The 25,482-nt window shown below is 41.6% G+C and overlaps 1 protein-coding gene across 3 annotated transcripts in view; it reads right to left on the bottom strand.

Moving 5' to 3' along the window:
• The window catches only part of LOC125889143 (alpha-2-macroglobulin), a 49,805-nt gene extending 26,062 nt beyond the window's left edge, over positions 1 to 23,743 (bottom strand). Inside the window, exons 1-19 of one of the 3 annotated variants that reach the window (XM_049576880.1) lie at positions 23,492 to 23,743; positions 18,185 to 18,365; positions 17,080 to 17,236; positions 14,319 to 14,371; positions 13,337 to 13,357; positions 12,184 to 12,352; positions 11,979 to 12,063; positions 9,912 to 10,032; positions 9,698 to 9,812; positions 9,498 to 9,607; positions 8,893 to 9,048; positions 8,396 to 8,632; positions 8,147 to 8,210; positions 7,868 to 8,013; positions 7,550 to 7,699; positions 4,567 to 4,800; positions 4,304 to 4,394; positions 3,862 to 4,006; positions 158 to 383 (exon numbers count right to left, since the gene is read on the bottom strand). In XM_049576880.1, coding sequence (XP_049432837.1) covers positions 158 to 383; positions 3,862 to 4,006; positions 4,304 to 4,394; positions 4,567 to 4,800; positions 7,550 to 7,699; positions 7,868 to 8,013; positions 8,147 to 8,210; positions 8,396 to 8,632; positions 8,893 to 9,048; positions 9,498 to 9,607; positions 9,698 to 9,812; positions 9,912 to 10,032; positions 11,979 to 12,063; positions 12,184 to 12,352; positions 13,337 to 13,357; positions 14,319 to 14,371; positions 17,080 to 17,236; positions 18,185 to 18,365; positions 23,492 to 23,574 — 2,544 coding nt within the window. In that variant the 5' untranslated portion in view covers positions 23,575 to 23,743. Of the gene's footprint in view, positions 1 to 157; positions 384 to 3,861; positions 4,007 to 4,053; positions 4,220 to 4,303; positions 4,395 to 4,566; positions 4,801 to 7,549; positions 7,700 to 7,867; positions 8,014 to 8,146; positions 8,211 to 8,395; positions 8,633 to 8,892; positions 9,049 to 9,497; positions 9,608 to 9,697; positions 9,813 to 9,911; positions 10,033 to 11,978; positions 12,064 to 12,183; positions 12,353 to 13,336; positions 13,358 to 14,318; positions 14,372 to 17,079; positions 17,237 to 18,184; positions 18,366 to 23,491 lie in introns of all 3 variants that reach the window. The other 2 variants (XM_049576881.1, XM_049576879.1) reach the window with 2 other exon arrangements.
• Between the last annotated feature and the right edge of the window lie 1,739 nt (positions 23,744 to 25,482).

Raw genomic sequence — 25,482 nt, forward strand, 5'->3', positions numbered from 1 at the left:
ACTCACATTCACACCTACGGACAATTTAGAGTCACCAGTTAACCTGCATGTCTTTGGACTGTGGGAGGAAGCTGGAGCACCTGGAGGAAACTCTGCACAGAAGCTAACCATTGCACCACCATAAATAAATTCCACGTGTAAGACCTTAAATATTTACCATGATGCATTTGGAGAGATAGTTGAAGACAGTGGCTTTGAGTGTGAACACCTCCCCTCGGATGACGGAGTAGGGCAGCGTGAGACTGACGAAGAAGGGCTGGAAGGCCGTCAGTCCAATGTTGGGCGACACGCCGAAGCCCGCAGAGGAGACACAGAAAGCTCCAGCCGCCCACTTAGTGATGGTGTCAGGGACCGTCTTCTCCACGTTCACTGACCCACTGTCTCTGTACGAACACACGAGGGAGAGGCAAATGAGAAAGTTCAAGTAGCATAGAGTTTCCCTTAAAGATGAATGAGTGAAGTATGAAAATATGAATGTGCTCAGGAAATGTCATGACAACATGCATTAGTACATGATGAGATATTTTGTGTTTGACTTTAGGAAGGGAAGGCTCAAGAGGAAAGCTCTGTCCTCTGGGGACTCTGAGTGCTCAGGAAATGTCACTGTAATGGGCTGATTACTCTTTAACATATACTGGTGGATGTGGCTGATTCTGCAATTAGATAAACTGCTAACAGGGATTAAAACTGTCCTCAGTGGTAAAAAGGAACTTTACTCTTGCGCCTCCTGGGAACACAACTTCTAACAACATCTACAGTCTACAGCCACACTAGCAGCTCTGTGGTAATTGCTAACATTAGCATGCTAACATGCTCACTATGTCAACACTATTTTGCTCTAATGTTAAGCAGGTTTAATGTTCACCATGTTCACAATCACAGGTTAATGTGGTCACATGCTGGATCATCACAGTCATCACAAATCATACTGACATACAGTAGCTGTCGAGACATTCAGTCAGTACTACAAATGTTTACAAAAGTCCTCTGGGAGCTGTTTGTACAAATCTAAAGGTCCAGTTTGCAAGATTTAGGGGGATACATTGGCAGAAATGGAAAATAATATAATAAGTATGTCTGCTTTAGTGTATAATCACCTGGAAATAAGAATCACTGTGCTTTTGTTACTTTAGAATGAGTCATTTATATGTACATAAGGAGCAGGACTTCATTTATGGAGACCGCCATGTTGCACCACGCTGTTTCTACAGTAGCCCAGAAGGGAAGAAGCAAACACTGGCTCCACAGAGGGCTGTTTGCGTTTCATGTCGGCCACCATAGCAAGAAGCCCAACTACAATGAGCAGTGACCGGAGTTCCACTGATTTGTAACATGAAACTGCTTTATTCAGTGTTTCTGGTGGTTTAAATCACCTGGTCTATTTGTTCTGGAGAAGAAGAGACCTCTGTGGATAATTCAGCTCCTGGTAAAAACCTTCTGAACAATCAACACTTAAGGAATTCTAACCAGGAGAAGTTTTAGCTGGTTGCAATCTGTAATATACTGCTAGACGCCACCTTATCCCCCTAAACTTTACACACTTCACCTTTAACATTTGCCAATTAGCAGTAAGCACAAAGTACAGCTCAGGTTGATGGGAATGTCGTTAGTTTTGCATGTGTTTGTTATTAACAAAAAATGTGAGTATTTTTTGAGTAAAAGCTTAAAATGTCAACCTCCCAGTGGTGCTAGAAGAAAAGATGAGGGGAGATAACACTATATATATATATATCTATATATATATATATATATATATATATATATATATATATATATATACAGATATATATATACATATACATACATATATACATATATATATATATATATATATATATTTTAGGGCTGCAACGATTAGTCGACTAATCGATGACTAATCGACTATTAAAATAATCAGTGACTATTTTAGTAGTCGACTAATCGGTTTGAGTCATTTTCATAGAAAAGTACTATAAAAGTACCCCAAAACACTCTTATTGCAGCTTCTTACACTCAAATATTGGCAGCTTTACACACTCTCCCACGACAGTGAACAGATGAGTGGCATGAGTACGAAACATTAGATTAGAAATGATTAGTCGACTAATTGAAGAAATAATCGAAACATTAGTCGACAATGAAAATAATCGTTAGTTGTAGCCCTTATATATATATATATATATATATATATATATATATATATATATATATATATATATATATATATATATATATATTTACACATATATACACACACACATGCATATATATCTAAACATTTATATACATACATACACAAACATTTACACATTCACATTTAAATAAAATAAATAATAAATAAAAAGAAAATGAAAAAAAAAATTAAATTAAAAAAAAAGTTATGTGAAAAAAGATCACATGAAAGGGGCGTCAGTAGCGTAGTGCCGGCACCTCATATACAGAGGCAATGCCTCGTTGCAGCGGTCGCAGGTTTGACTCCGGCTCACAACCATTTGCTGCATGTCAACCCCCCACTCTCTCTCACTCCCACATTTCACTCTCTCCTGTCAATTAAAGGCAAACACCCAAAAAAATAATCTTAAAAACAAAACAAAAAAAATCATCTGAAAAAAATAAAATGATACATTAAAAAAACATGCGGCAAAAAATTTAAAACAAAATGTTAAATAAGGGGCTTTGGTGGCTTAGTGGATAGAACAGGCACCCCATGTACAAGGCTGTTGCCGCAGCGGCCTGGGTTCGACTCCAGCCTGTGGCCCTTTGCTGCATGTCATTCCCTCTCTCTCTCCCTTCACCCTGAGCTTTCAAATCAATTAAAGGCAAAAATGGCCAAAAAATATCTTTAAAAAAAAACTGTTAAATAAGAACTATCAGTTCGTCGCCAGTCTTGCATAAATCTAAGGCTCAAGCAGCATTTATTAAATACAGGAATCATTTCAGCTTCACCTAAATAATCTGCCCCACGCAACCAGCAAAGTATGGGTTAATCAACCTGAACCCAAACGGGGCCACAAACTTTATCCAGCAGTAACACAGTTGTCAGGACTGAGGACACGGACTGAGATGCAGACTGAGCAAAGCGGCGTGTGTTTGTCTGTGAGTGTGAAAGGGTGACAGTGGGGGAGAGAAGATGGAGGGTTAACTACTGCAGTAATGTTTCTGTGTGTTATCAGTATCTCACTCAGGGTGCTGCTTTGCCACTTCAACGTGATATTTTGAAAAATTTCTACTAAGATAACCTGAATCTGCCGCATCACTACCGGTAATATTAAGCTGACAAATGGATTTACAACGTCCTCAGTAACCACTCAAACACAGACGTTTGGGGTTGGTGAATTGGTGAAAATTATCTCCATCTCAGTTTTTTTGGGGGGGGTGCTTCAATATAGGAAGACCACACCTTTGGGATGTGGTGGAACGGGAGATTCTCATAATGGATGTGCAGCTGACAAATCTGCAGCAACTGTGTGATGTCATCATGTCAATATGGACCAAAATCTCTGAGGAATGTTTCCAGCACCTTGTTGAATCTGTGACACCAAGAATTAAAAAGTGGTCAAACCCGGTACTAGCAAGGTGTACCTAATAAAGTGGCTGATGCGCATATTTGGGCCTTGGACTGTTTTCCTTTTGATTATTTGGACAAAAAAAACGTCTAAACTAGATGGTAATCAATAAACTGAAAGAAAAACAAAACAAAAATCAACCGTTGTTTCGTCGTAGTTTTAAAATAAAAAGTGAGTGACATGAAGAAACAAAACATTCTTGCCAAAATATATTTTCAAACATCTATTCAAAATGTACAATTGCCTGAAAATACATCAACAACAACAAAAAAAGTACAATATTTCACCCCTTTTTAATATGATATGTTATCATTACCCCACAGGAACTAGGTCCCAGATCCACGTCTCGGGGAAGAACGTCCTGACCGTCTCTTTCTTCTCCTCCTCTTTTCTCAGCACACCATGTCCTGAACTCTGCGGCATCATGTTGAAGGCCATGGGAACCGGAGAGTCCACGAGATCTAGAAACACACGGATATAAAAAGTCCGATGACACACCTAAACTTACCCAACGGAAACCAGCTCCCAGATCCAGGTCTCAGGAAAGTATGTTCTGATAGTTTCCTTGGTCTTTCCAGCCTCTGCCACTTCATCCTCACCCTCCATTCCAATCGGGACACTTCCAACTATTAGGTCTTCAGCATTTTGAAACATTTCATAATCGCCAAGTGTTTCTTCTCAAGAGTAAAAAGTATGTTACAGTTACATTCTGGGGTCATATGAAATGGAAACTACCTGTGGCAAACACTAAAACATACCAGCATCATAGAAAAATAACTCATAGTTCCTTTCAAGGCAGTTGTGAGGTTTTTTCACATCGGAGTTGGTCACAATTTTGATTCCAATTTCCTAGAAGCAGAGAGAGAGATGATGAAAACCAAATAGGAGATTGTGAAGTGATATACCGTATATGATTTGGTCACCCCCGATGAACACACAGGATAAAACCACTGAAACCACTGAACCCCTGAAAACCACTGGCCTAGTCTGTGACAGTCAAGAAAAATGATCAAATTTCTACTTTAAAGATGCTGTAGACATCATTCTTCCCACTGGGCGGTCCAAAGTAGATCGAGCGCTTCGATCGACCAGCTGCATCCACATCTTCTAGTTCTTGTACAGGCTCAGGCTCTGGTTCAGGCTCTGGTTCAGGCTCTGGCTCTGGCATCGGCACAGGGAAGCAGGGATATGGCTCAAAGTCCTCAACATCAAAGTTGTATCCCACCAACCTCTGGACAGGCAGTTGGCTGTACACCTGCACAAAACACACATATGAACACCAGCCCGAGTGAGTCATCAGGACAGGCAGCAGGTACAGGACAGTCCACCAGTCCACTTAAAGCAGGGACGTCCAAAGTTTCCTTCAAAGTATACTGTACGTGGTCTGCAACACAATACTGGTTCATATAGCAAGATCACTTTGCTTTTTTTCTTGTTCAGCCTCTGCCAACCTGTTGTGAAACTACCTGTGGCACTTTGAAGTAGTCAAACGCACTCCAAATGAGGCTATGCGGTACTGAACCAAGATCTAAAAATATTACATGTAGGTCCCTTTTGTTAATCTTCGCTGCCTGAATCTGGTGCCAGATCATGCTAGTATGCTCTAAACGCCCTGAAAAACCTGGTATTCCTGCCTTCTGCACCATGGTAAATCTTAGGCTATTCCTTTCTAAGCAGCTAGCTAATCTCTGCGCAACCACACTAAAGAAAATCTTCCCCTCTACATTCAAGAGAGAAATCATCCGGAACTGGCTAAGGTCCACAGACTCCTTCTCCTTAGGAAAGATGACACCCCCTGCCCTACACCATGCTCTTGGTATAATTTGTTTCTCCCAAACTATTCTTAGCTGTTTCCACAAAGATTTAAGGATATCAGGCGCACTTTTAGAAATCCGGTAGGGGACTCCAGGAAGCCTTTGCACGCCTGATCACCTCCTGAACTTCCTTCCGCCATCTCATGCTCTATCCCTCCTAATGGAGGGATATCGGGTGGGAAACCCTTACCCATAGTAAGTGGGAGACCATGCTGCAAGGTTAGTGTGTTTGCTGATCCTGTAAGTTCATTTAGCTCCTTTAACTTTAGCTTATATTATAGTTAAGCTATGTAGCGTGTGAAATAGAGTATGGTGAATGTGCTAGGAAAGGTAGTATCAGCACTGTCTCTACCTGGAGCTCGCATGTATGGAGCCTGGGTTTGGTTGAAGGTGGCAGTGCTGTTTGGGCTGAGAACACCATGTGTAAGTAAGGTAAAGGAGGTTATTGGGTTGGTGCGGGGAGGGGAGCAGTGAGACCTGGCATTCGGGGAGTGACGCCAGAGATCACTGTCTAGCCTCCTGGAAGTGTCATGGGACCAACTAGACGAAACACTGGTGAAAGGAGGTTCCCACCCGATGACCCCAAAGACATGTTAGTTATCACTGCTCACTGGTCTGTGTAGTAAAGCCTTGCATTAATAGCTTATCATAGGGCTTAGGAGGTTATTCACTGAGTGCTGATCTTTTCTCTAGAGCACAAACTTCTTGTGTTTATTTGAATACAGCAGACACTTCCTGCTCGGTAGAGGCAGCTGGCCACAAGGTATCCTTTACATCATCTAACGAGCCCCCATTCAAAAAAGTTTGGACGTCACACCCCTGACTTAAAGGATACTTGTAATCCATTTGTAGATCAATTACTCAACCCTGAAGAGGACCTTGTTTTTCTTGCATGCCCTCACAGTGAACAAAGAATCCAAAAACTCTTTTTGTTGATTTGTGCAGTATAATCAAGTCTAATTTATCCAGTCGTATGCTTAGTGTTTCCCAAACAAACAGCCCTCTCTGAGCTCAAAGCCACACTGCACTGACACAAACAGTACTGCTGCTGCCTCAAGCGAGGGAGTTCAAGTATCTCGGGGTCTTGTTCACGAGCGAGGGTAGAATGGAGCGTGAGATGGATTGGCGGTTTGGTGCGGCTTCTGCAGTGATGCAGTCGTGGTGAAGAGGGAGCTGAGCTGAAAGGCGAAGGTTTCGATTTACTGGTCTATCTTGGTCCCAACCCTCACCTATGGTCATGAGCTCTGGGTAGTGACCAAAAGAATGAGGTCGGGGATACAAGTGGCTGAAATGAGTTTCCTCTGTGGGGTGTCTGGGCTCAGCCTTAGAGATAGGGGGAGGAGCTCAGACATCCAGAGGGAGCTCACAGTAGAGCCGCTGCTCCTTTGCTTTGAAAGGGGTCAGTTGAGGTGGTTCATCTGATCAGGATCCTCCTGGGCGCCTCCTGTTGGAAGTGTTCCAGGCACATCCCACTGGTCGGAGGCCCCGGGGCAGACCCAGAACACACTGCAGGGATTATATATCTCATCTTTCCTGGGAACACCTCGGGTCCGGGGCTGGAAAGCGTTGCTGGGGAGAGGGACGTCTGGGGTGCTTTGCTCAGCCTGCATGGATGGATGGATGGATGAAGAGGGGAGCAACTGGTTTACAGCTGCTTCAATCAGTTAGCTTGTTTTAGCATGTGACTTCGGTGCTGTTCAGGGTCAGCTCGGATTCACCAAAGTCACACAATAACACAAAGTGATTGACACAGTGCTAACCCAGCAGCTCCCCTGCTCAGTGAAGTAAAATCACTGCCAGTGGAGCCTGGCTTTGAAGAGAGCACAATAAGTTTCACTTTCGTTTTAGTTCCCTGTTGTTAGGAGCCGTCTGTTTGGGAAGTACTGAGTATACAACTAAATAAAAGACATTTAATTATACAGCACAAGTTGACTGACAGACATTTCTCAGTTTTTTGGATTCTTCATTCACCATGGAGGTATTAATAATATGAGGCTGTCATAATATTTGATTATCATGACTTGAACTAGTCCAAATGCTGATTAAGGGGCTTTTGCACTCTGCAAAGGCGAGACTGAGGTCTGACTACTAGTCCACACTCCACACTGACTAAAGTACAATATAAACATCACATTCAGGTGTTGGTAAAGGTACATATGGGGTCAACCAGTGCTCAAGATTGTGTCGTACATAGTCGACAGTGAGTTCCTGCTCTTGCTGCAGCAGGAGGACGCTCTGGTCGATGGCTCTGACGGAGCACATGGAGCCTGGGTGAGCCTGGAGATTGAGCGTGGTCTTCTCCGCAGGAAGCTCCTGCAGCGAGGAGAACTTCAGAGACACCTACACAGAAGACACCGCGGTGGAGAGTCATTAGTTTGAGAGCTGATAGGAGGACGTCAGGTCACAAGAACAGACTCAAAATAATCGGAAATGTGTACTTTATTGTAAATAAAAAGACTTGGACTCATTTATCGTAGCTTTAGGTCATAAGGGTCATTCAGGCGGTACCTTGTTATTGAGGCAGAGCTGAATGGGGAAGTCCTGGCTATCGGCCACAGCCTCTCCACTGGGCATCACAGTGTAAACCACCACCTGGGCAAATGGTGCCAGGTTTGTAACCTGACTGAGCGGTATGGACAACTCTCCTTTGTTGACTGAGGCAGGAAAAACAGAGACAAGGACATGTGACATATGATTGTATGAAAGTATCTGACAATAAGAGAAATACAGATCATCACCAGATTTATCCTTTAAGATGGCTGCCTTAGTTTAAGTAACAGTCTGTACCTGTTCCTGCTTTAACAGCTGCTGGGACACGACCGTGCTGCACAATTCCACCTCTGGACATCACCTACAATCAAACATATCACACAGGCAGATACATTTAATATGTGTTTGTGTACAATTAGCTCCACTTTGTTTCTGCAAAAAGCCTTTTGGAGTCTGAGTGGTTTAATTACTGTTCAGCTTAAAGTTAACAAATGTAGGCGAGGTGTGACACTGACAATAGCTCATAACCCATCACGTGAGTCTTACCAGGTAAAAGAAGTCGAGGACTTCCTGTCCCTTCTTTAGCTCCTCCCCCTGGATGATGTACTGAGCACGTACATTCGCATCTTTGTCGCAGGAGATCTTCCCGCTCACCTGCATGAGCTTCAGAAAACTATTGCTCTTAGAGTAAAATGCTGAGACGTGGTGGTAGGCTGACCTGTACTCTGGTCTGCGCAGATTGGCCACATATGGCTCAGTGTCCTCCGTCTTTGTAGACCTCGCCTGTTGACACAACAACCACAGGTCAAAGGTCACATTTTAACTCAGCTTTCCAACAACAAACCAATTCTCAAAAACAGATTCCTTTCATGATATTTTAGGTCTGTGTTCTTCACCTCAAACATGATCGATGTGGTGCAAAGTTCCTTTAATTACATATGGATTGTATAATTGATAAATACCGAGCTGGTTATTAATATGAAGCCCTTGAACTGAATTAATTGTGCTAGAATAAAAAATGTCTCTGAGAAGCAGTAACCAACCTTCAGAGTTAAGGTGCCCTTCCAGTCGCTGGTGTCCAAAGAAAATGAAGCCATGCCTGTCATGTCTGTCGTGAGCGTTTCGTTTTGAGAATCGCCAACAAACAGATACACCTCCTCATTGGCAACAGCTTTGTTGTCTGCACCGACAATTTTGACCTGCAAACAAGTCAGAAAGCAACGGTGGAATTATTTTCAGCCTTTCAGACAAGTTGTCCCAAGTTGCCGGGACAAAGCAGTCAGACTTCACTACAGCTCTGATGGCTCTTCCTCCGACTGGCTTTCCCTCTGTTACAATCATGACTGAGGCTCATGTGTTTCCTAGAACCATCAACCATACCAAACTGATGGTTCAAAGTCTCAGCAACAAAATCGAAATAATTCAAACTTACAGATTGCAACATTTTCCTGAAAACTCTGAATGTTAACAAAGTTTTAAATAGAAGCAGTATTTCAAGAATACTCTAGGAATCATGGCTGAGGACTGTAAACGTTTTTACAATATTCGTTAGGGTATTTCCGTCTGAACCAAAGTGGTGGACTCATTGCCATCCCTGCAGAGTCTTGCCACACTATAGCTCTTAGTGGTCAATGATGAGACTGATTACCTTTCCCTCCAATGGGATGCCAGGCTTGTACGCTGCAGGTACGTCCTCGAAGGTGACAGTTCTGATGTGACTGCTGAAGCTGGTCCGCCCATGGCCTTTGAGAATGACCCCTAGATGGTAGTAAACATACAGATCAGAGCTCATCAGGAACTAATAATGACTCAATGACAGTATCCAGCCTGTGTACTGAGTCCACATACCTGTGCCGTACTCCTCCATTTCCGCATCCACCTCAAAGCTGTCATCGTACATGTTCTTGTCGAGGGAAAACTCTGTCACGTTCACAATTTGTGTCGCACAACCACCTTTATCTGTCTGTGAGATAGTAAGAGTCAATATCAAACAAAAAAAGTAGACAGTGAAGTAAACTGCAGTTACAGCAAGTCACATTTTTTAATTATCTGGGATACTCACTGTCAAGTCGTACGTCTTGCAGAGGTCACTTTCTTGGGCACTTGAATACCAGTAAAACCTGACTGCGTTTCGACAAATCGTTGCCTTCACTGAACCAACAACAGGTTTACCATATGTGTATCTGCAGGAAAAGGCACAAGGATGAAAACAATCCTGATTTTAGATTTTAGCATTTCAGGTTGATATCATCCCCCTGACAGCAGGTATAGTATCGTCTGAGAAAGCAACAAACAGCACAGTATCCATCAGATGTGAATGATGCTAACTAGCTAATCCTTAAAGTCAAACTGAAAAAACTCCATTTGTTACTTTGTGCATTACTTTGTACGTTACTTCATACGTTAGTCCATTGTTACTTTGTACGTTACTTCGTACATAAGTCTGTTACTTTGTACGTTAGTCCATTTGTTACTTTGTACTCTACTTTGTACATTAGTCTGTTACTCTGTACATTACTTCATACGTTAGTCCATTTGTTACTTTGTACGTTACTTCGTACATAAGTCTGTTACTTTGTACGTTAGTCCATTTGTTACTTTGTACGTTACTTCGTACATTAGTCTATTTGTTACTTTGTACTTCACTACGTACATTAGCCTGTTACTTTGTACGTTAGTCCATTTGTTACTTTGTACGTTACTTCGTACGTTAGTCCATTTGTTACTTTGTACATTAGTCTGTTACTTTGTACGTTACTTCATACGTTAGTCCATTTGTTACTTTGTACATAAGTCTGTTACTTTGTACGTTAGTCCATTTGTTACTTTGTACGTTACTTCGTACATTAGTCTATTTGTTACTTTGTACTTCACTACGTACATTAGCCTGTTACTTTGTACGTTAGTCCATTTGTTACTTTGTACGTTACTTCGTACGTTAGTCCATTTGTTACTTTGTACATTAGTCTGTTACTTTGTACGTTACTTCATACGTTAGTCCATTTGTTACTTTGTACGTTACTTCGTACATTAGTCTAATTGTTACATCGTACAGTGATCTGTCTGTTACTTTGTACGTTACTCCTTACATTAGTCTGTTTGTTACTTCATACATTAGTCCGTCTGTTACTTTGTATGATTCTCCTTACATTAGTCCGTTTGTACGTTGCTTTGTACATTAGTCTGTTATTTTGTACGTTACTTCGTATGTTAGTCCATTTGTTACTTTGTACATTACTTTGTACATTAGCCTGTTACTTTGTACATTACTTGGTACGTTAGTCCATTTGTTACTTTGTACGTTACTCCTTACATTAGTCTGTTTGTTACTTCGTACATCTGTTACTTTGTACATTGCTTTGTACATTAGTCCATTTGTTACTTTGTAGGTTATTTTGTACATTAGTCCATTTATTACTTTGTAAATGACTTCGTACATTAGTCTGTTTGTCACTTTGTACGTTTCTCCTTACATTAGTCCATTTCTTACATCATTCAAAGGTCCGTCTGTTACTTTGTACGTTACTCTGTACATGAGTCCATTTCTTATTTTGTATGTTGCTTCGTACATTACTCTGTACAGTACTCTGCTTATTACTTTGTCCATTGCTTAGTAAGTTTAGACAGTCTGATCATTTGTTGCCACAACAATTGGAGCCTTAAAACATGACAGCTGAGGCTAGCTAGAACCATTCTCTGTATGAAGTGGGACAAACACAAAACTGAGTGTGGCGGAGCTGCCGATGACTCAGCAGGTGTTAATGTGAAAAAAGTAAAATTTTTGTGGGAATCAAAGCTTGAGTTAGCAGGCTGGTGAGCCAAGGTTCCAGCCAGCTCCATATATCAAGAATCACACTATATACAGTATAGTGTGATTGTTCTCAGTCACATTAGTTGACAACAAGTCTGGTTATCAGTTGCCAGTGAACCGCTGTAACGGGAAACACTCAAGAATATAACGTTTAAGCTTCAAGTCTCTAAGAAAATTTAAATATATGCAAAATTACTGCAGCATCATTATGGTTTATATACAAAAAATGAGGACAGATTGACCTTAATAAATGGCTACCATCCTAAACTTCACTGCCCTTGCTATCTTCTGTCTATCCTGTTAAAGTGGGACGCTTACTTTCCACAAATCTTCATCGTTGCCTCTTTGTCCAGGATGGTGATCACACCGGGTAGATGAACCTTCACCTCATACTTTGGCAAAACTAAAGCAAAAGAAACACAATCAAAAATCTCACCACACAAAATTGACATAGATCAAATAAATTATTTTGGTTAACACATTCTTCCATTTCTATTTTTATTAGTCTGTAACTGAAACGCACCGTATTCCTTGATGTCAAAGCTGTGGGAAATTTGCTCTCCCTTGTTTGTCGTTGCGGTGATCATGTAGGTTCCTTGTGCCGCCTCAGGAATCATGGGGTGAGAAAGATCAAGGATGCCGCTAACAAGTGTCCTATCCAACCACTGGGCAATGCGGTTTGAATTGGGATCCTACATAAAGACATTCAATAACGGTTGAGATCATCACTCATGGCTATCTGCTGCAGGTGACCAGCATAAGCAACTGAAGTTTAAGAGGGAAGGACCTCTTACTCCATTCTGCTAGATGCAGATTGTTTTTCCTGTCATTGTAAATTGTTTTAAATGAATCAGATGGCAAACAGTTTTGTCTGAATAAAAACCATTTTAAAAACGAGTGTGCTTCTTTCCACCCCTTCATCTGATCCTGTGCCCCTGCCTGAATTCTTCTGCTAGCTCCAGTTGTATGCCAAACTTGTGTCAAAATCATGAATATGACTATTTTTATCAAAACAATCCCTCTCTTTTATCTTCTTGTAAAAATTTAAAGCAAAATCTTAAATGACTGAGTTGTTTTTTCCACCTGGACCTTTATGCTCTGCCACTTCTCCTCTGATCATCACGCTGTAACCTGTGACAGGCTGTTATGATACGATAACCATTGCACAGTCATACATATGTAGTTTGTTGTTGAGCTGCGAGCGTCACGTAGGTTTACATTACCAAAGGGTTATGACAAAATCGCTTGGCGACACGAATCCCGTGTGCACCAACGAGAGAGGGAGAGACGCTGTGCTGCTGCCAGAGGAGCCGCTGAATGAGTTCCCTCTGAGCGGTAAGTCACTAAAAAGAGTCTGAGAAGTCCGGGGCTGTTCATAAAACATTCAGGACGCCACAGTTTATTCCACACTACTGAAGCTGCTCCTCTTTTTGGAACCACCGTAGAGTTGGTTATAATTTTGCTTTCAGCCATGCTTGTTGTTGCCGTGGGTAACAGTGTGACGTCAACATGTCAGCAAATCAAAATATCGCGAATATCATGATGTACATTTTTCTTATATTAAAAATTATGTCCTGAACGACATGACATGGCACACTCTCATCACATAAAACCACACTTGACCATTAGCTAGGATAGCACAGGGTCTCATTTCAGTGAATTTTAGGAAAGCTTACCTGCAGCTCCACCACTTTGTACTGAAAAAGAAGAAAAAAAAGTGACGTTAATAAGCTGAACATAGAATTTGCACAATATTTCCAATTAGAACACTCTTATGAAATTAGTTTACAGAAAAAAAATCTTTATCTTGTCTGTTTTTCCACAGCAAAAACTTTTTTTTCTTGACAAACAAGAACTGGGAGGTTGGCAATATTCACCATGGCTAAGCAAACAAAGAAAAGTGCCATCCACAACAAATAAACTCCGAGGGAAAAGGTATTTTTGGTTCACAATTGACCCACAAACTCATGTTTTGTGGACAAACTTCGTTCAAACCCACAGACATTTATTTTAAATTTGAGTCAAGATCCCACAGTTTGTCAGGAAATGTGTACAACAGTATTTTTATGTTTGATATCATGGTGTGGTCATGAAAATACTTTCAATATTCTACTCATACATCTTTAATCAAGCACTCGAAGCAACACAGTGTTGGATACTACGACTCAGTGTGGGTAAATGAATGAGGATACTATAAATTACAGCTATATTGTTTCCAATATGACCATCTGAATCCGTCTTCAGAGCTGAAGGGACGCACTACTTTCTACCAGCCTACATCATCACATGATACATCTGAATTAATTTCACGTTCGCTGCACACAGTTGTGTTTTTAGCTTCTCCACACAAACGGAAAAGGCCTTGAGCCCGTATTGATTCAGATGTTTGGGTCAAATGCAGTGTGTGCCAAATGAACTCTGACAGCATGTTTATCACACTACTCCACACAGCGCTTCACGCCCACGCTGTCTTCAAAATCAACAAACAGCCCTCCTTTCACCTCCCACTCTCTGAACCAAAATAGACCTCGCTCTCCAGATTCACCGGCTGCCTGGTAGAAATCACACCAGATTACAAAGTTCACTGGCTGGAATTACTACACTCATCATGCAATATCACGTCGTTCTGAAGGGCAAAAATGGATAAATAAAACTCACCACTCGACTGACGGGGATGAAATTGGCGTCCATGGAGACGATTCGGAACTGGACTTTAAAGAAAAGAGGAAAAAAAAGGAATTAGTGTCAATTTATTCTCTAAAAATAAATCAAAAATACATAACACCAGACAGAAAAGACAGAAAACAAACTGAATAAAACGCCACAGCACAGCAGGTGGGGTGAGGAGGAATATCTGATAGAAGACGAAACAAAAAGACAGCACTATTCTTACAGACCAAACTCAGCTAAGGTGACCTTGGGTGTTTTAAAAGGCACCTTTTCAATAAAATGTATCAACATATTATTGTTAAAGGGGCACTGCAGCACTTTAGCATTGCTCTTCCATGAAAATCGGGGACTGATTTAATAAAGTACGGTCAAAACTGGGGGCAGACCCAGAACACACTGGAGAAATTATATATCTCATCTGGCCTGGGAACACCTTGATGTCCTCCAGGAGGAGCTGGAAAGCGTTGCTGGGGAGTTTGTTTGGCCTGCTGCCCCCGATAAGCAGATGAAAATGGATGGACAGTCAAAATTGAAGCAGCATAGGCCAAGACATCATTTTCCCTGAAGAAGTGGTGGTCCAATCTCTAAAAACACTTGATACTGCACTTCTCATAATGCTACTCAACAGCATGTTTTTGTTAGACCCTCCTTGCCTGGTAAAACCCCGAGATATTCAACAGAATATCTATGAAAAATCCCCAAGCAGAAGCCAAAATAACCCAGATGACATCACTATGGAAGTCATTTTCTCAGACTGGACAGAGTGATGGAGCAGGGTCTAATGGCAGATGCCTTGCATTCTGAGAAATGCAGGATTCAGTGTTTTTGGAGCTTGACCCTTGACCCTTTGAAACCTGGAGCGACATCACTTTTCATGTGCTGCTTTTAGTAACCTTCCTCAAGTATTTTAACCTTTGAACCCTGAGCAAACGATTTCTGTCAAAAACATGAGGAAAAGTGCACTGAGTAACCTGTCGTGACGCTCATCACGTGCCACCCCCCGCACACACTGGACGTGTCATTCTGCAGCTCGGCAACAGACGACAACAGACAAGTATCTTTTTGGCCATGGTCTTTATAATGACAAAGTTGTTCCCTGATTAGCTCAGGATATTTCTCAACTTCAACAATGAATCTGTCCTCATCCAGTCTGTATCATACACAAGACTCGACGAGTTCTCTTGGCATCACTGCTGAGGAGAGGAGTCGAGCTGCTATAGGAGCAGAGAGCTGCTACAGGAGCCAGTATGTACAATCAGAGAGCGAATTGGGAGGGGGCGGGGGATGCATTTAATTCTGGGAGCAGAGAGGCTTGAAATAGGGCAGTGGCGTAAAGTGCCATGGGGCTGCCACCCGTGTGGGGTTGCACATTGAAAACAATAGGGGCGTAGTTTTTGTGAAGTGTGACGTTTGCTGCAAGTGTGTTTTCTCCTTTATGGTCAGAGCCCCCTGCTGGACAATTTGAGAAATTACAGACTGTTTTATCTTCATAATATTATAAATGACAATGAAAATATTACATTTCCGCATATCTGTGGTTCACAACGCCAATACTGACATCTCGATAATCAGCCGATATCAAACAGCAATGACCAACGTATCAGACTCTAGTCTGGCCAGGCTGACAAAGCTTTTCAGAGATGGAGAGAAAATGTTGCCAGAATCAGCCTCCCCCTTCACATTTGATCGTCCCAGTCCCTAGAGACTTTTAAATCCTCCCTAAAAACCTTTCTCTTCCACCTGGCGTATCATTCAGCCTGAGCACGATGATCTCAGTTTTTTAAATTGCTATTTTAATGTTTGCTATTTTTCTGTTTTCTTATCATTGTTTTCTACGTCTATTCTATTTTTATTATTGATGTTGTTTTAACTCTGTACCCACCTATGCGCAGCACTTTGGTCGACTGCCGTCATTTTAATTGGCTCTAGAAATAAATCCTGACTTGACTTACTAACTGGAGCCAAAAGCTTCATATTCATGTATCTAGCTAATGTTAGCTAAAGCTTTGAATCAAAGTGTGTCGTCCGCCTCACTCCCTGCCGCTACAGACCGTCTCACCAGGAGGAGAGTTGGCAGAGGCTGCAACAACCCTAATCCAGCCAGTGCAAACCCCTTGCTATGGGGGACCAGACAGCCCTGACTCCCTGCTAGATCAGCAAACTTTCTGTTGCTGCAGTTACACAAGATAGACCCAGTGCTGCTGCTGGCCACCAGCCCGCCCCGACATGCAGCGCTGGGGTTTTGCACTGGCCAAATTTGAGCCGCTACAGCTGCTAACCAAAGGTCTGTCTGGGAAAACACTGGGCTACTGTATGAAGCATATGTCCATGGTCGTCTGGTGGGAGGGGCTTAGGAAAGAGTGCGAAGAGCTGCAGGAGAAGGATGTATATTCAAATTCTGCCTTTTGCCATTTTGTTTTTCATTTGTGTTCTTACATATATTTTATTGCACACTTCCTCTACCAACAGCTCTTGAGAAACCACCGTTCTTCTCTGAACTGAACACAGACATAATTCCTAAAGCTGTCAAGTAATGGCTCAGCATTATGCAGATATTCTAATGTAGTCCAAAATGTGCAAGTGCAGCTGAATCTGTAAGCAGTGCAGAGGAGATAATGTGGGCTGTATGAACAGTGCGACTGCAGCAGAGCAGCAGCAACTCTACCTCACAGCAGGAGGCTCAGACGCTTTAGAACTTCCTCCTGTTTGACACGATCAGCGTAATAACACCACAGCATTCAACACTAACCAGTCTGTCCAGGTTTGTAGATGGGCTTATCAGTCTGGATGATGTGGATGAAACCAGGAGGCTCGATGAGGATTTTGGACTTCTTGCTCATCGAGGCGCTCTCACCCTGAATGGTGACGTTAATGGTTGCCACAGTTTTGGTGCGCACTGTAGGGACCTGAAACACCAGAAAAACACACGTGTCAGAGAGGACCAGGGGATATTTGAATCTTCAGGAGGAGAGACAGAAAGAAAGGGGAGGATGCTTTTAAATTTAGTTTTGTGCAGAAGCACAACTTGTGCCCAGCTTGAGAAGCACTTCTCTAGATTGTACATTTTGTCTCTGCAGTGCAACATCTGTCAACTATAATGGTACAAATTGAGCAACAGACTTCTTCCACTACACAAGGTTAATTATGAAATGTCGTCATCCTTGTGTAGCATATGTTTTCACTTGCTAATGTAGCTGCTATTATATAACAGGGACTTGAACAACTTCCAAAATTTGTGAGGGGTGTTTTTTCCCCTCCTTGTGTGTGTGTGTGTGTGTGTTGTGAGACTGAGGGTAGGGGGTCGGGAGCAGGGGGGTGTAGTCCAGAGGAATGCAGGTACATAGCTAGCCTTTGGCAGAAAGCAGCCTTTGTTTAGTTGCAGATAGACAAATGCCAGACTCAGCCTGCCGCAGGGCCAAACACTGGGGAATGAAGTGAAACTAAGTGCTATTGTCACAGAGCTGATTGGGGTCGGCAGGTCGTTTCGCATCAATATGGAGCAAGCCCCGTAAGTTGCGTAACAGCGGGCAGCGGTGTGACGGAAACCAGAGCACTAATTTACAGAGAACCATTGGCGTTGACAGCCCCAGTCATGGCGCCAGCTGGATAATTAGGTACATAATGACTGTGGTATTTGTGCCATTAGTTTAATGGGGGGGGTTAGAGGACGAGGAGAGGAAAGTACACTGCGCCTGTAAACCTCATGGATGCATTTAACCACTAAAAACATTAAACGTTAAGATGTGCTCTGGTCGTCCTCGCTGCCACTGACGATGCACAAGCAAATCCCAAAGTGAAATATGACACGCCACTCTGCAAATTGCCAAACTGTGTGTACACATGTTGAGTCAGACCTGGAAGTTTAAGCAGCGGTAAAAGTCCCTTTCGACAGCCTCCTCCAGGATGGCCGTTCTGCCAGAGTCCATTTCGAGGGCGATGGTCAGAGAGACAGGCTCGGTGGGGCCGTGGATGTGGGCACACAGGGTCTCCTGTTTCCCTCCTCTCACCTGGGAGCTCACAGTCACTGCAAAAATACTGCAGGTAGAGACAGGACATTAGTGGAGATTGAAAAGGACATGATGTGCTACAGATCCAAACAAAACAACTAGGGCTGCCCCTTAAAAGTTGGAGATTCAAATAGTCAGTTGGAGACCCCTCAGTTGACTGAGTCGAACAGTCTTTTGTTTTTTGCAAGTCTAACCGCTGTGCAGTGGATTTCTGGGGATGTTTTGGTCCCCAGATTTTGCTGCAGAGTGACTTTCACGCTACTCTTTGGTACAGCCAGCTGCGGACGTGATGCAGTGGCACAGAGGAGGAGAAACTTTCCATCTTAAGGCTTGGAGATACTTATTATGACACAGCCTCTATACAACAACAACAACAACAACAAAAGGCAGCCCAATGGATCATTTCTGACAAGAAGAAATACTTGTTTCTACTCCAGCATTACAATAGTTGTTCGTACGGATTTTGTGATCGCAATAATGATTTTTGTCAATTATTTGAACCCTGAAACTTCTCTAGTACTCACTGAGACTGAGCATGCAGCAAATCAGTTAGCTATTATTGGCATCACCTGTTTGATTTTGATTTTATTCAATTAATTAACACATAGAACACAAATGTGCTTTGAATGTTTTGGAGCCAGTCTCAAGTGGACATTTGATGAACTGCGGTTTTTGGCACTGAAACACTGACTTCACTGTTCGGCTGAAAAATCGAAGGTTCCACTCAGTAAATACCCACAGTACGCTACCTGCTCAGCATCAAGTGGCAGACAGACGCAGTTAGTAACCAGCTGGTGGACACAGCTGAGCAATTAGCAGCTAACGAGACAGATAAGTGCTGGAGGAGACCAAAACAGAGCTAAAAGAAGAGTGAACATTGGGCTGACATTCACCAAGGGGCCAAAAACCCAACTCTAAATGAACTCTAATGTTGCTTTCTGTCTATTCGATATGTTAATAGGCAAATATTCACATTCACTATATCAACGTTAACAGTGATGTCAGTGTTGTGCTAACAGCTTAAAGGCAAAGAAGACTTTTGTTGCAGGTTTACAGTTAAATTCATCAGGATGTTGCTATAAAGTCATGACTTATTTCCGCTGCGGTCCTGGGATCTCATTAATAAAACAGTGCGCATGATCCATGCTAAAAATGTACATGTGGGCAAAAGCCAAACATGCTTGGCTTGGCTAAAAAATATTCAACAATTTTTAAACTCAAGCTTCCACCTCACCATCTGTGTCACCAATTTCCTGTCTCCAAAACATTCGGAAGCATGGGTCTAAGTTTCTCCCATCAAGTCTGTTTTTATAGATCACAACTTTTGTGTGGGGAAATGGCGTACCCCTCTTTCAGACCTTGTTTTGTGCGTACGCAGTGTTTATAAATAAGGCTCCTGTAGTCTAGGCTAGGAGGCAAACAAGAGAAGGGAATGACATTATGCAACTAACTACTCCCATTTTTACACATTATGGCTGGGCGATATGGAGAAAACTCTAATATCACTGTATTTTTGACCAAATATCTTGATATCAATACTGCAATATTGTAGGACTGACTACTGGTGCTTTCACAAAATATTTACACATTGAGATTTGTGTTAAAAAATCATCAGTAATGAGGATATAATGACTAAGTGGGTCCAGGCAAATAATAGAACAGCTAGAACATTCTGGTAAGCTCAGAAAATTACATAATTTTACTGTAATTCAGCCTTTAAAACCAGAAAAGACAACATTTACGAAATTACAACATCCAAAATCTAAGATGATATCTAGTCTCACATCATGATAGATATAATATTGATATATTGCTCAGCCCTAAGTAATACAAACAAATATGTGTGGCTGTAGCTAACGATGTTGTGACTGTCTATTTTTTGTCTCTGCCTGTGTCGCTGTGTATCAGTCTGAGTTCCCCTCTATGTGTGGAGTTTTTTTGCAGGTCAGTGAACCCAGCACAGGTGAAACTCTTTCTTTTTTTCCTCGGCAGCAGTTTGTGGAGTTTCGAGATACGGGGTTAATAGGTGATCAGTTCATCCGATCAGAGCTGATCAGATAAGACTGATGAATGACAGGAGCAGCTGTCTGTGAATGAGCGCAAACATTTAGACCCAGCGCAATGAACGGTTTCACTTTCTGTGCTCCTTCGTTCTGCTGCTCCGTCTGTTCTCAGAGTACGCTCTGCACTGCAAGAGTGGGGAGCAATTAATAGCTGAACGGCAGAGGTTCTAATCGTGTTGGGCCGCTACAAATAAATGAAACGCAATTTTAATTTCATGAGTAATTTTCGGGTTGTTTCAGATCAGATACCCTAGCCCTTATTCTTATAGCTTATTCAGGCCATTAGAATCCCAAACATACTGAAAACACCCTGTAAAATAATTTGGACATAGACCTTGTAAAATGTAACAGACCATAATAAGTTTTTAACTGTTGCATTCTACCTTAAACATGGAGCCAATCCAACTCCTTTAAATGGTTTGGGCTAGTAAATGTTCTTGGACCTAGATTGTTAAATAAAGTTACTCCATGAGGTGGAGGTGAACATTGGGAGATCAGTTAGAGAATTTTGACATTGAATCAGCTATAATCAATATTTTTATAAGAACAATGGGTTACAAAAAGGTGAAAGGTGTCACTCTTATCATTAAAAACCATAGACTGTGTAAATATTGGACATAGCTACCGTGACGCCACCCACTGGTTTGTTGAAGTCTCTAGTTTTTGCCATTTCCATCTTGGTTATTGGAGCCTGAAGTGGCCGTATTTGGACCATATTTGACTCATAGACTGTAGCCACACCTCACAGCTTGTCACTCAATCGGCCTCAGCTCTATGGAGCTTCGGGTCTTCATAAAATGTAAATGGATGAGTTATAAAAAAATGTTACCCTCTGCACAGTTGTCATGAATGTTGAAATTAGCTATAAAGTTCAAAACTGTTTTTGTACCAGGCTGTAAACATGTTTATTTCTGCTGTAAAGTTGAGCATTTTAACATGGAGGTCTGTGGGGGTTCTCTCTGTTTTGGAGCCAGCCTCAAGTGGTCATTCAATGAACTGCAGTTTTCGATGTTCAAGCATTGGCTTCATTTTACAGCAGAAAAATCAAAAGTTCCGCTCAGTAAAAACCCGCTGTGCACTCCCTGCTCAGCACCAAGTGGCAGACAGAAACAGTTAGCAACTAGCTGAAGGACACAGCTGAGCAATTAGCAGCTATAGAGACTGATTTAAGTGCTGGAGAAGACCAAAACAGAGCAAAAAGAAGAGTGAAATATGGGCTTACAGTCATCAAGGGGCCAGAAACACAACTCCAAATAAATACTAATGTAGCTTCCTGTCTATATATGTTACCTATGTAAACAGGCAAATATACACTAGGGTTGCAACGGTATGAGATTTTCACGGTACGATAGCCGCCTCAGAAAACATCGTGATTTTATGGTATCGTAGAATTATTTTCAGTCAGAATGACCCTTGAAGAAACTAATATGGAAGGGTTGTTTCTGGTTAAACAACCTTTTGTTTTTTTGTTTTTTCAAACTATAAACTTAAAACCATTTTTAAATGGAAGTTTGTGTGAAAAGTCTCCCTTTTGAAACAACCTAAATAAAATAACTAAAATAAAGTTGAGATTTAATTGTCCAGTTGCATTTTTTTTTAATACTGTAGATAAGCAAATGTACACGATAAGATAATCGTCAATTTAGATATCACGGTATACCTTGAAACCGGAACCGCTGCAACAGTGATGTCAGTGTTTTGATAACAGCTTAGTGGGAAATCTGTTTTTGCAGGTTATAATGTGCAAAAAGACCAGTGGTGGAAAGTAACTCATTATATTTACTCCAGTTTTGAGGTATTTGTACTTACATGGATTTTTCTATCTTCTGCTACTTTATACTTTTACTTCACTCCATTTTAAAAGGACATGTCGTGCTTTTTACTTCACTACATTTACAAAAAATATAATAATATCAGTCGCAGAACTTTTACTTTTGATACTTACATAGTTTGGTTACAATCTGTACTTTTACTCTTTTTTCTCAATTTTTATATTGTGGTCCTTCTACTTAAGTGCATATGTGCAGATTACGGAGAGATATATGGGGCACGTCCCCCTCAATATTTAGTATTTGTTCCCCTCAATAAAATGATGCAGAAAAGTTACACAAATTGGTGCACAAAAAAATTCACCAGACTACAGGACCCCCGAGCCTCTGCTTCATGTGGCCCCCAACCAAACGTTGACACCAAACCTATGCCCCTACTTAAGCAATAGATCTGAGTACTTCTTCCACCACTATGCAAATCAATATTAGAAATATGGTGTGACTTTAACATGCTGTCCATGTAAATAGCAGGGAAGGACACCCAAAACAACCACCGTGCTGAATATGTTGTGTTTGAGGCTGGTTGGTGTACAGGGGCCTGCTGCTGCTGCTACTGCTGCCAATGAGAAATAAAGGACACATTTAATTGAGTTTTGGGTGGTGCTGCTGAGAATATTGATGCCGTTTTATCCGGAGCGGAAGTTGCATGATGATGAAAAATCATTGGACTCTGATACTAAACTATGAGAGGCATTTGAGTTAAGATGACCACAGTGCAGATAAACACACACACACACACACACACACACACACACGGGGCTGCAAAACAAAGGTCAGGACATGATCAATATGCAGAGATGAGAGAAGAGAAAGACATCTGTTCGGCCTCAGAGTCTTAAACAGCATCACATGTTCCCTTTAAACTGATAATGAGTCTCCACTTTAGATGATTTAGTAGATTCATTAAATAAGAACTTTGGTATTTGGGTGGTATTTTCACACACTACAAACACACACACACACACACACACAAACACACACAATGGTGGGTACTGCTCCTCTACAGATTGCGTAACAGCAGCCTACCCTGAGGCCAACCACTGGACTCTGCTGCACCAGGACGATACTTGCTCCCTGATACCAAACATCCAACAACACGACATCAAATTCAACTTTTCGCAAACTTCATCACGTGCAGCTGCCTCTCCTGCAAACACCGGCGCGTGCACTTGGCGTCTCCTCGTGTGACGCACACAGCAAACTTTTGCAGACAAGCCGAGATGCGACAGTTTGTTAAGAAAGCGCATTTGTCCTTAACTTACGTGTCATTGAGGTGGGCCGATGTCGCAGTTTGCAGGAGCGCTGAGGCGATGATGACAGCAAACATTTGGAGGACAGGTGCCATGTCTGCACAGCACAGTCGGTGCTTTGCTTTGCAAGCAGCGGGACAACTTGAGCGGAGCGGACTGCACCGGAGGAGGACGTTACTCCCAGCTTGTTCCCCCCACTGCGGGCCGGAGTCAGAGAGAGGCGGACAGGGATGTGCAGGGCAAGTTGCTCAATCGGAGGAGGAGGTGGTTTGCTGTTTATACCCCCAAACCACCGCCACCCCCTCCCTTTCAGTCACTCCCCCCCAACTCCGTTGGACCTTTGCAGCCTCCTCCCTATTCCCAACAGAGTTTCACTTCCCAAAAGTTGAATCACACAGTCCTGCCTGCTGCCAGCTCCACTCCTCCAGTTTCTGAGGAATTTCAGAAAAGTGCACACCGCAGTGGGTGAGGGGGTGAAACAGGGTGGGTGAGGGGGTGAATACAGGAGCTGGTCTCATACAGGAGCTGGTCTCATACAGGAGCATGGTGGCCAGGCAGTTTCAACTCTGTTGAGCAACAAGAGGCCTGACTACAGGGTATGAAGGCAACAGAGATAAGACATGCTGAGGGAGATAATCTCAGCATCTGTGTGGTCCTGAGTGGCTCCACGGAGGCCCCAGGCAATTTCTCCCACTATGCAAATGTATAATATTGACTTTTACAATCATACATCTCACAGTCAACTCTTTCTGCATGCACGCTGCACACAGCTCTTACATTTCAGTAGTAAATCAGCTAACCAGCAGGTTGCAGGGGAGGACTCTGAAGCTTAAAGGTCCAGTTTGCAGGATTTAGGGGGATATATTGGCGGAAATATAACATATAATAAGTATGTTTTCTTTAGTGTATAATCTACGGTGGCCCTGAAAGGTCACAGCACTGCAACTTAAGAAAACACATGCAAAAAGACAAAACACAAGCAAACTGAGAAAACATTTTCATCAATTTGACAACACGTGCGCAGCATTTAGAAAACGCACTGCAAAGACCACAACACAACACATTAGAAAAACGCGCTGCAAATAGGCCGCAACACAATGGAAGTGTTTCCAGGGGACACTTAAATGTGATGCACACGTCCGGACAGGCTTGTTGTTGACGCGGATTTCGAGTCACAGCTCAGTCACCGTCTCTTTCCGTCAGTGGTGCTGGAAAATTATGGGGTGCCGTTTGTAAAGTGTCTCACGCTGAAAATAACATCAACATTTTGCCACATTTAGCTTCAAACAATGTTTAAAAAAGTATTGTGAATTTTTTAACGTCACCTTTTACCACATTTACAGCAATATTTGTTAACTTAGAAATATATTAAATAGTTAAATCTAAATATTAAATGTGGCACCTAAATGTTAAATGTTAAATCTAAATATTAAATCTAAATATTAAATCTAAATATTAAATCTAAATCTAAATCTAAATATTAAATTTAAATATTAAATCTAAATCTAAATGCTAAATATAAATATAAATATAAATGTTAAATCTAAATATTAAATCTAAATCTAAATCTAAATATTAAATCTAAATCTAAATCTAAATGTTAAATCTAAATCTAAATGTTAAATCTAAATGCTAAATATAAATATAAATGTTAAATCTAAATATTAAATATAAATATAAATGTTAAATCTAAATGCTAAATCTAAATCTAAATGTTAAATGTTAAATCTAAATGTTCTGGGTGAAACTAAATATTTAGCTAATATGCAAATTTACTGCGGTCACGAGTACCAATAAAATAAAGCTCGAGATGACTGTGTTTATAGAATCAAATAACGAATTAAAACCAACTTATCGGGGGAAATGGACACTTGAACATACATTAGCGTGATAATAACTTCCTAAAATAACAAGAAACGTGTTTGGAGAAATTTTATTTGACGTTTACTTTGAGTTGTTAGTGTAACAACCGTTAGCTCTTAGTCCCGTTAGCAGTGTCTGTA

This window comes from Epinephelus fuscoguttatus, linkage group LG5 (assembly GCF_011397635.1).
Source record: "Epinephelus fuscoguttatus linkage group LG5, E.fuscoguttatus.final_Chr_v1".
In the NCBI taxonomy this organism is placed as follows: domain Eukaryota; kingdom Metazoa; phylum Chordata; class Actinopteri; order Perciformes; family Serranidae; genus Epinephelus; species Epinephelus fuscoguttatus.